An 11,285-nucleotide genomic window follows, 5' to 3' on the forward strand; every position below is an offset into this window, starting at 1 on the left:
TACCAACCACGGTAGATTTGAAACCACTTTTAACTTACTGCTGCAGCTAAATTCTCTATTGTAAGAGCAGAACAAGCAGTAATAGTACATAAGGATTTTTTGAGGTCGAAGACGGCATTGTGTAGCTTCTCTCACACCAACCAGAGCAGAGTGAAGTCGTAATTCTCTCCACAGTAGCCACAGTAGACGAGGAAAGGGAAATGTGAGTAAGGGAAACCCATAACTGGAAGCAATAGAGAAGCTCAGCAGCCCCTGCGGTGTGGTACGTAATAACACACCGCCACCATCTTTCCCTTATTCGCCGGACACTGCTTTACTCACTCCCCCTCTATATATTAGCATCAATCGCGTCCACATGGTTTTTGAGTAAGTGTGTAAGAGAGGGAGAAGCAGAGAAATGCAGTGATCAGTGACTCACAGCTCTGGTCAGCTGCTGGTTTCAGAGTATTTTTAGACGGATGAGGGTGTGGTAGGGAGGGAAACCAGTATAGGAGCATGGTATGCTGTGAGTGTGTGTGTTGATAATAGTTTGCTAAAGATATATGGTTAATTTCTTGGTTGTTACAGTCTATGCTCTTAAGCTAGGCGTGTGTTCTGTTTGATTATCATGGTAGTCCAGATTCCAGCTATGAGATATTTGTCTGTCTGTGTTGCTAGCCTCATTATGCTAAGTGTTTGGTTGACTTCAGCGTATGTGAGGCATGTGGTAGGTGTGTGTGTTTTCTGATGGGTAACTGATCCAGAAACACGGCCCAGCCTTGCTTCCAGCGATGGTATGCAACGAATCTGACCCACTCCCAACATCCTCCACATCTTATCCCTCCTGTTCTGTTGTGGAGCCTGCTCTGAGTCAGCTGCACGCACGCACACACACACACACACACACACACACACACACACACACACACACACACACACACACACACACACACACACACACACACACACACACACACACACACACACACACCAGCTTCATTTTTACTCCTCTCCAACAGAGGCATATTCATACACAGCTTCACATATGCATGCATACTCTCAAGGACGAGGACTTGTGCTCATTGAATTAATTGCGTTCCAATTATCAAATGCCCCCCCATCACTGCCTCTCTCACTCTCGCTCACTCACTGACTCTCCTCTGTGTGGGTGAGGGTGGTTGTCAGCTGATTAGATAATGCAAATACATTATTTATAACACTTTGCTCGTTCTCGCCGCTTTATGGGATTGCCTAGCAACCAGGGAAATATATTCTATTGAGCAAGACCGCTGATAACCATGGAGAGCGAGAGAGAGAGAGAGAGAGGGGAAGAAAAAATCGGGGGAGCAAACAGAGAGACGATTGGGAGTTGGCTGGTGCCTCCGTTGCTATGTATGGCTCATCTGGGCTCACTTATTTTTTCCTTTTTCTTTGACGCCTCTCTCTTTTTTCTCTCCATCTCCCTCTCTCTATTCATTGTTCCCAGTTTAGTTCTTTCTCACGTGCTCACACTCCCTTTCTTCCTTGCTTGCTTCCTTTTCCTTTCCTCCATGGCTCCAGCATCAGCCCTTCCCTTCATCCTTCTTCTCACCGGCTGTGTGCAAGTGTGTGTGTGTGTGTGTCATGGTGTTGACATTGTTGTTTTGTGCTGTTATATTTTTATATAGAATCTGTAGAAAGGTGTTAATGTACTTGAAGAAATCACTTGTAGCTGCGCTGTATGTGCCACTGTTTTTTCTCACACACACACAAACACACATACACACCACACACACAAATGCAAAAACATACACTTTCTATTTGCTATACAATAACGCTATCCAAGTATACTGCTGAAGATTCTCAACAAGTAAAGTCAAATACAGGGCCAGGCTGCCAAAATCAAAATATATTGTAGAGAATTCAGGAAGTTGGAGAACGTATCTAAATGCACTAAAGAGATATATACATATAAGGTTCATGAGGTGACATAAATTGAATATATTTGACACACTCAGGCAGTTTCCTTTTCCCTGTCTCAGATGAGAAGACTGATACCACTCTCATGTGTCTAAGTATAAAGGACAGAGTCTCTGTCTGAATGAGTGTTTGTCTGTTGTTCACTTTACTTGACATTCACCCTATCTGCATCCCAGTCGGCAAGTGTATGGTATCAAGTGTTCCAGACAAACATCGTTGAATCATGGCAGACAAATATTGTTGACCCAAATCAGCTGTGTATTTGCTAACACACCCCATTCATTCCATAACAAAAGACTTCCATCAGTCAGTCATGCTGCCAAACTGCTATCAGCCTATCCCAAACAGGCACATTGTGAACAGGCCCTGGGTTAGGATACACTGAATATAAAACTACAGTGAGTAGGTAGTTAGGTTAGCTTTGCATACAGACCTTACTCTGCCCTGTTCAAGATATCTGCCAATGCGAAAGTTGTCTAATTCACATGTTGGTATGTGTGTGAAAAACTCTTTCATTGTTTCCAGTCTTTATGGTAAGTTAGGCTAATCAGCTGATGGTTTTGGCTCTATGTTTTGCTGACATATGTGAGAGCAATTTCAGTCTTTTCATCTTTCTTTCTGGTTAAGAAAGCAAATCAGCATACTTTCTAAAATGCAGAAGCATTACTATGTGAATTTTTTTAAGTGTATATTATTAGGTTAAAAAGAAAGGAGAATTCTTGGCTCACCTCATCTCCCTGTCTGCACAGACTAAACCGCTGATGGGATTAAAAGTTCAGGTAAAGGCTCTCCTCCCGGTTCAGTGGCAGGACATTAGGCCACTGGGTTACACTGCATTTATGTGTGTAATAGATGTTAGCCAACAGGGGTTCAGCAGATGGTTATTGGGTGACATAACAAGCCTTCCAGCTGTCAAATTACATTATTATGGACCTGAGCATGCGACACAAACACACATATTTAACCCTTCCAAGACTAAAACTACATAAGCACTTCTTAACATGTTCTTAAACTAAACCTTTCATAAAATTATTCATATTTCCTGGTTTGTCTGACCAGTCACAGCTCTTCAGCTCTGTGGGCAGCAACAGCAGATTGGAAGTCTAAATTTAGAGTTCAGCTGTCTCTCCACTGTCTAGAAGATGTTGATTTCTGTGCTGTTTTTTACTGGGAAATGATCCATATGATCATTTTATGACAAACTGAATTGGTGTTTATGCCATTTAAATATGTAACCCTCAGTCTGCTCAGTATCTGGATAGTCCAGTTTGGAACCATGTTCAGACTCACAATAGCTGAAAGCCCATAGCTTTTAGTCTGGGTGTGGCTTTATACTTAAGCTGGATTGCATCCAAGTATTTATATGCAGATCATGCTCAGTTGAGGTAGGCAAAGTTTTTTAGTAATAAAGAAGTTATCCAATAACTACTACTCCTGTAAATTAATCTCTGACTCAGCTCAGCTATAGCTCCTACATTAGAATATTGTCAAGTATTCTTTTTGTCTCTGCACAGTTTGAAACATGAATAATATAAGCTGGCACTGAAGAACAAAAACAAATTTTCCCGATGCAAATCAATTCCTTAATCAAATCTCTGTTGGGTGTGTTCCTTTGTGACATTCAGAAAGCATTTTTTCATTCTCTTCAATCTAGCTGATGAAAATACACTTAATTAAATGTTGTGTATTGTTTGCAGCATTTCAAAAGTTTGCTTAAATTTGGCTCCAAAGATGGATGAAAACACCACTGCCCACTCGCTCAGTTTGGCTCAGCTCAGTTTCGTTGTGTTTAAATGGCACGACAAGAAACAAACCTGCGCTGCCAAGCTCGATGGGATCAGCTGAGGTATAACTGGAGACAGATGGCTAGAAGTAATTAAAGAAAAATCATTAGATACCAGTTTTATCAGCGTAATGCCAGAAACATTCAGTGGCAATCGAAATGTTCTTGAATTTGTCCACTCTTGTTCTTTTCTATCTGTTCCCTCTTTCTTCTTTCCCAGTCGTGCTTTTATGGCTGCCGTTTTTTCAAACTTTTATCCAAGGTGCGTCATAAGTCATACACACACACACACACACACACACACACACACACACAGACCAGTGACCAGCTACAGGCTATTGGACTATCTTGCATTGTTCATCAGAAACAATTTTGGTTTCCGTGTTTTTCCCACAGACACTTTGACATGTGGACAGCGGGGGCTGAGAATCAACATGCCATATCTGTGATTAGTGGATGACCCATGTCTGATTTTCTCTTCTCATTCTGATTGAAAATCTTTTTCATATTCCCCTTAAAATCTGTCTCGTTTATCTTTCTCTAAATCTATTTGATTCCCAACTTAAGGGTATAGTTCACTATTTTAGATGAAGTGTGCTTGCTCTGCTGTCTGCATTAAATACCAAACGAGATGTGGCTAGCCTAGCTTAGCTTCCCCATATATAGCATGTAGTTGGGCCTTTAAAGTATTTTAGCTCCTAACACAGGACACTGAACAACAGTTCTTAGCTATATTTACCACTTATTTTTCTGTAGCAGAAAGACACTTTGATCATTCGCTATTTTACTTGCATCGATGTCTGGTGGTCCTATGATGCAATTTTTAGCATATTGTTTCGACTTTTTTACTAGATTATTTGTAGCTTCTTTACATATCACGGAGCACTGAACTAACTGAGTTTAGTTTAGCGAGCACTTAATTAAATAGTTTTAAGCAATTTTGTTAAGTATTTATGTAGCACTAAGCTAATTTGCTCCTTCGCTTTTCTTTTTTTGCAGTTTTGTCCACTTATTTCATGACACATGTTCTGTCTTAATGTTATATGTATTCTGTTTTGTTGTACTTCCTGTTTTTTATTGGTCATTCACTATGTACCCTGTGTGTGGTTGGGAAGATAAGAAAGCTGATTTGAAAAGCAATAAAGACTGGTGGAAATGACTAACCTGGCTCTGACCAAAAGGGAAGAAAAAAACACGTCACAAAATCTCTACAGCTGACTACCATCCAGGTTCCTCATTACACAGAAATGTAAAAAAAAAAAAAAAAAGTATATTGTTGTTGAAGTTAAATGCTGGAACTTCTTTTGAAACAGCTAAGTCCCGTAAGTCTGCACAAACTGCTTTAGAAAATCTTATCACAATAGTTGTCTGATCACCACAGAAAGTAGCACAGTAATAGAATGTGTAGCTTTAGAAGCTTAGTGAGTATCCACTCACAGGCTTGCTGGTGAACTTCTGCAGCTGGCAAGTAATCAGGTAATCAGTAACACAGTCGTATGCCAGGATATGCTTGTGCTAATCAGTATTAGCAACTCCTTCAGCTTGATCCCTTCACTCTCTGTTTTGTTCTCAGGAATCAGCATCATTTCATTCAAGACAGAGTTTCATCAAAGGGGGAAACATGCTAACTGCTAGCACTTATCATTTGTTTATGCATGTGCTTATAATAAGCTTTCATGTAACTATCAGTTGATTATAACTCTGGAATACTTGCTAGTTCTGCTTTTACACTGTTGATCAATTTCAAAAGCTATTTACATTTTAGATGACATAAGATAAGTTTCCATTAAACTTTAATATCAAAGATGTTAGGACACCCACCTAGTTGAGACCGTATACTTTTTTTTCTATCTTTCTGTTAGCTGCAGGTTCTTGTTCCGTCTTGCATTGTTCAGCAGTTTGTACCACTTTTTTCCACATCTCTTCAAAGTAGATTTTATCCCTACGGTTTTCAAGAGTCTCTTTAAATGTACAGTTAAACCTAAACCACACACAGTTTAACTAAAAGAGAATGTACAACCAGATTATTTATATATAAAATAAAGACATTTTTATAATGTAACGACAATATTACAAAATCTTTGATTTTCCACAAAATCAGTGTGACCATTTTAGAGACTTAGTTCTAGGTGGTTGAATCTATGGTATCATCTGATTTGGCTGTTTGTTTTAGGAATCGCACCGTGGATGTGTCTGCACTCTAAACATTAGGGAACTGGGGGGTGTAACTTTGTCTGTTTTGAACTCTCCAGCACTCTGTTTCATAGATCAGCACTGTAGAGACAGTTTACAGTAGGCCAGCACTGCAGATTTGAAAATCAAACTTAAGCAAAGTTGAACTTGACTTTCTGCCTCACCACTGCAAGCAAATTCACTAATTGCAGCAATTCCATTGGAAGACATTTATTCTCTTGCATAATATTTTAAATGATGTTATGACTGGGTCTTAAAGTTGTCTGGTTTGATACCATCTCTTTGAGATCAAAACCAAAACCTGAGATGCTGATTATAACTGGTCATTCACGATTCAGCCAGACGCTGCAGAGGAGTAGTCTGGGCAGATGGATGAACGGTTTGTTAAGAAACAGCTTCAAACATGAATGCTCTGAATCACACATTGTTGTTTTTACATCTCTGGTCATGTACAGATGAAACAAACAAGATAAACCACGTAAAGTAGACAGCTGTAGATGTTGGTAGGCTTCTTTTTTTTCACTTTGAGCAGAGCCAGTTTAATGGATTCCTCCTGCTATGTTACATTGACCACATCCCATATCTGGCTCTGTATTTAATCCACTAATATGACATGCAAATTTATTTTCTCATATCAGTCTTAGAAATTAAATAATGCTCATTTCATAAAATGTTGAAACATGTCTTAAATGGTTTTCCTGCTCGCCAGCATTTGCTAGTGTGTGTGTGTGTGTGTACTGTGCGCCTGTGTTTATACAGTATATACAGTCATGTCTATTTGATTGAGTTGTCGACCTGGACGCATCAACTTTTCCATGGTTACCAGCATAACCGACATGAGGTACAGATGGAAGGGTGTGAGAGTTGGTGTGTGTGTTGGTCCAGTAGCCGACTGTGTTTATGCCAGAAATCTTGGAACAATGTAACCTCTATGAGGCTGGAGACAAGAGCACAGACAGTAAAAGCTAGCGGTCAAACCGGCAGCAAGACATACATCATACACCTCGAGCGTATGCCCACACACACTTGAGCATGCGTACACACCCTCATATAGACGCACACATTAGCTTGCAAACCTGTGTGTACATCCTGTGAAGGGTTTTCTCTGTACTCAAGAGTTTTGTTGTTCCTCTGTGTTTTCCTCACAGCAGCAGCGAGGAAAAGGAGAACAGAAGAAAGAAGGAAGGGTGTGGGGGGGTTGTGTGTATGTGTGTGTTTGTGTGTGTGTGCGTGTGTGTGCTCTTATTGAAAGTTGCATCAGAGCCCCTAGACAGCTATGTGAATTTCAGCCCAATTAATCTGAAGCTTGTGAGCAGAGACTGCATAACAAGACTCGTCTGTCTGACCTCAGGCTAGCTCAGTGTGTGTGTGTGTGTGTGTGTGTGTGTGCGTAACAGACAGTCAGGGTAACAGAGGGGATGATATTGTGCAAGAGTGGCTCCCTGTTGTCACCTTGAGAGTGCATGCGACACTGTAACTTGCTTTTGTGTGCATGCCCCTGTAGAGTATGTTTGTGTGAGCGACAGATTTGACTCCATGCTGTTGGTCAGTTGCGTGACGCCCTTTTCTACTGGACTCTCAGAAACACCCCAACTGAGCTGAACTCCGAAGTGACAGAATGCACACGCACACACACACACACACGCATACACACGACCTTTAACATGGTGACAACAGATATCATCCGTAATATTGCTCTCTTTCTCACATATTCTCTGTCTTTTGTACACACACCCTGGCATGAGCCCAAACAAACATTTGTTCAGTTTATACATCCTTACAGTTTACATGGAATGCCACTTACATGCTTCTTCTTGTTCCTGCCTCCCTCTGATTTTTCTGCCACATACATATACAATACCCAGCACATTCATGCTGTTGAACCAGTGAGTGTAGAGATTGCACGCATACCCACCTCTTTGCATGGCAGAGCCTTGGGCAGCAGTCAACCAGCACGCAACCGCAAATGAGCACTTAAAAATAACATGTTCTGTAACAGAGCATATTAAAGCTGCTGTCCGGAGTTTCCGTTTGTTTTCAATTTATGTATCATTTTTTAACAAAGCTTAAATGTGTTAGTCTAGTTCGATACTATAATATAAAATTAGTATAACGCGATATGAAAATTTATTCCTGAGCTCCGCCTTCCTCTCATAGACCCCCATGTTATTCCAAAAAGCGCCGGTTGCTGCTGACCAATCAAGTTCGAGCTTCAGCTTTGTCATGCTGTCAATCAACGGTTACGCGCACAGCAAGCAAGCCCATGCAGAGGTGGGCGAGCTACGCACTACGCAACCGCGCGCACCTTTGTTTTGCTTGTGGAGGAGAGAGCATCAGGGCTCAGCAACTTCCAGAAAAGTTACCAATCCCACAGCTTGTCAGGCCAAGAGACTGCAGGACGTTTTTTGGCTCGGGGTGCTCGCGTCGCTCCCCGACCACGGCCTCCATAGCCCGCCTGACGGCTTCGTTTAGATGCCCGACCTCTGGAGGAAGATGTTGGGGCGTCTGGGACATACTCTTCTTCAGAGGAGTCATGCAATTCTGAACTCTAGATAGAAATAAATAAACAATGTAACTCATATACACGCGTAAATGCACTAAGTTTGATTAACAACGTCATCGAGAGGGATACATGAGTGTAATCACATATTGAAACTTTACTCGTTCGTCCTAGCAGATTCATGTTATTTTGGTATTAGGACAAGTTAGACTCAATACAGCATTCTAACGGAATTCCTTTATTATTTACTAAATGTACTAAATGTAGAAGAGTGGAAAACAGCAAAACAGGCAAGATGCTGCAGCACTCCGGGCACTTCTCTCATGTACTGCACGCGTGCACAAATAAAGGGGCGAAATCAGAGGGAGGGAGGGTGGGACCACCAGTGTTTTGAGAGACGCTGCGATTCAAACTCCGGACAGCAGCTTTAATGTGTTTCAATGTTTGGGCAAATTGTGTGCCAACTGTGGAATTTGCAGGACATGTGCAGTACGTAAGACAGTAAAATCTGGAGGGGTTTAGAAAGCAGTGGCCAGTGTTGTCAGGAACATCCTTCTGAATTACACATGATAGCAAAGTGAATTTGATGGAAGCTTAGGAAAAATACAGCATGTAGGCAGCGAACCTCTACCAAAGTGGAGAAATGTGTTTCCTGGTAAAAACCAAGTTGTTTTTTTTACCTGTTTTGTAACTTGGCCACAGGTAAACCTACATTTAGGATTTACCTGGTTCTGTTCAGAGATGGAGGTTTTGTGAACGCTGTGGTTTACTCTGACTCACCGGATGTAGACAAAGGGTATAATCTTGCCTTTCCCAGCACGCATTTCATGCGGTTTGCTCTACCCTGTCTATTTTCTGCATGTGTGACTATTACGTCCTGGGAAGTGTCCCTTGTGTTTTCCTCCCTTAAAGCGTACTGATATAGAGGTGCAATCAGACTATTCTCCAGCACTGATGAAGAACTGTGGAGATAGATCTGGCTTAGCAGGACTACCTATTACTTTATTCATAGATAAATACTTTTAGAATGTAGCATCCAGTCACTAAGAATGATGTTGAACTAGGTGTTGGTTAATAAGTATTCCAAGCAGGAAGCTAATTGAGTTTTGAACCATTATGTTTTGTTTTCAATTCACTGTATTTCTTGCATACAGAACTAGAAAAGCACTCAGAGAGTGCAGTATTCTGCCAGCAGTTTGTTTTTTAAAGAAATGCAGCATTTGTTTGTTAGTTATTGATGATCAGAAATCACAACAACATAGAATGTGACAATTTAATACAGATGTACCCACAAACAAAAGGTCCTTGCGTTGAGCAAAGGCATGTGTTATGCATGTGTACGTTATGTATGGATACCGAATCATGTGACCTCAATATGTAGCAGGCGGTGGGACTTGATGGGACTCAGAAACGCTCCCACAATTTAATCAGTTGTTCCTTGTGTCATTTCCAATGGATAAGTCCTAATAAGTCCACAGCGCTGGATTTGTAGTAGGACCGCAATCATGTGATTGTCAGCAGGCAGCTGACGTAGTGTTGACTTGTTTCCATAGTTACAGTGAAACTGTGCTGCTATCTCGCAATGATACAGAAATCTTTAACAAGTCCATGGATTCAAAGTATAAGCCACGTCACTGCCAAAATCTAATCACTTGGTCCCTGTGTCTTTTCTGATCTTCATGAGTCATATGTGGATGTAGATAATTTGCAGGTTTTGGTGGACCCCTTTGAAGGAGCTGTGAAAATTTTTGAACTTGTAATTAGTAACATTATGTAATTACTTAGGCGGTGTTTAACCACCAGCACAGATGAGTTTTCAACTGTGGAGAAGTACAGAATTCTCAAGCTGAAGGAAAGGCCGATGTAAAATGTCTCAGTAAGGTTTCCACGCCACCAGAAAAGCTTCAGTTTGTTTTGAATTGTTCCTCCAAGTTGCTTGAACACTACTCTAAACCTGGTAAATGGACAAATGCACCCCAAATTATGCAAGCAAAATGCCACCACAGCACAGCAGAACCACCAGATCCTATGACTGAGGGGGTCAAGGGTTCAGGTTGTTCCTTTAATATGTCACTCACCTGTATATTTTATGATAACATGGGTTTGGGTCTGTTAGTTATCTTAAAGACAAACAAGGACAGTGCCGTTTGATAGATTAGCTACCTCAGCAAAGGTGAAGTCGCAGCAAGTTCAGTTATACTTTATTTACATTTCGCTCAGTGACACCAGTAGAACTAGAAGCTTTTGCCTGAAGGTAGATAAAACACAGCTTACTAGTCTTAAAAGTGAGGGTGTGCTGTTTCAAATCATCAGTAATGTACAGTGCACGTAATTTGAATCCGCTTAAAGGATTCCTTCCAGCAGTCTCTCCTCTGACCATGTGTGTGTCTGACTCCGAACATACTGCTTCATCTCTCTGCAGATAGTTGACTTCTAATCTCATCATTTGTGGATTTTCTCCCTTCAGTTGTGCAATCTCAGTTCAATATGAAAGTGTAGCGAAGGTTGTTGTTTCTGTTTTGTTTCATCCCATACTAGTCCACGGGACAGCAAATATCCAAGATTTGGATTTTTTTGCAAAAAGCTGCCATCTGTTTAGTTGATCTTGTCATAGCTTGGAAAAAAAATTAATGTTAGACTTTTGGAAATAAAATCTTAGGGACGAGGTGCTGAGGTTCAATCACAATTCTGTATTGTGAAAATTAGAGCATGTCATGGGCCAGCATTTATCTTGCTACAGACATGAGGTTAATTCAGTTTACTTTAATTTAGCATGTAGACTTCCCCTAAAAAACAAAATTAAATACCACTTTGTACCGCAAAAAAAAAAAAAAAAAAAAAGAAGATTTTTCTTTCTGTGATTATTTTGAC

At 40.8% G+C, this 11,285-nt stretch overlaps 1 protein-coding gene across 2 annotated transcripts in view; it reads left to right on the top strand.

Annotated features, from left to right (window-relative positions):
- The window catches only part of ttc7a (tetratricopeptide repeat domain 7A), a 65,680-nt gene that overhangs the window by 51,819 nt on the left and 2,576 nt on the right, over nt 1–11,285 (top strand). Inside the window, exon 20 of one of the 2 annotated variants that reach the window (XM_051959934.1) lies at nt 4,118–4,949. The exons of the other annotated variant lie outside the window; for it this stretch is intronic. Within the exon in view, the coding sequence (XP_051815894.1) occupies nt 4,118–4,126 (9 nt within the window). The 3' untranslated portion in view covers nt 4,127–4,949. Of the gene's footprint in view, nt 1–4,117; nt 4,950–11,285 lie in introns of those variants that run through there. 2 annotated transcript variants of the gene reach the window in all.

The sequence above is a fragment of the Acanthochromis polyacanthus genome, chromosome 15, assembly GCF_021347895.1.
Source record: "Acanthochromis polyacanthus isolate Apoly-LR-REF ecotype Palm Island chromosome 15, KAUST_Apoly_ChrSc, whole genome shotgun sequence".
In the NCBI taxonomy this organism is placed as follows: Eukaryota; Metazoa; Chordata; class Actinopteri; family Pomacentridae; genus Acanthochromis; species Acanthochromis polyacanthus.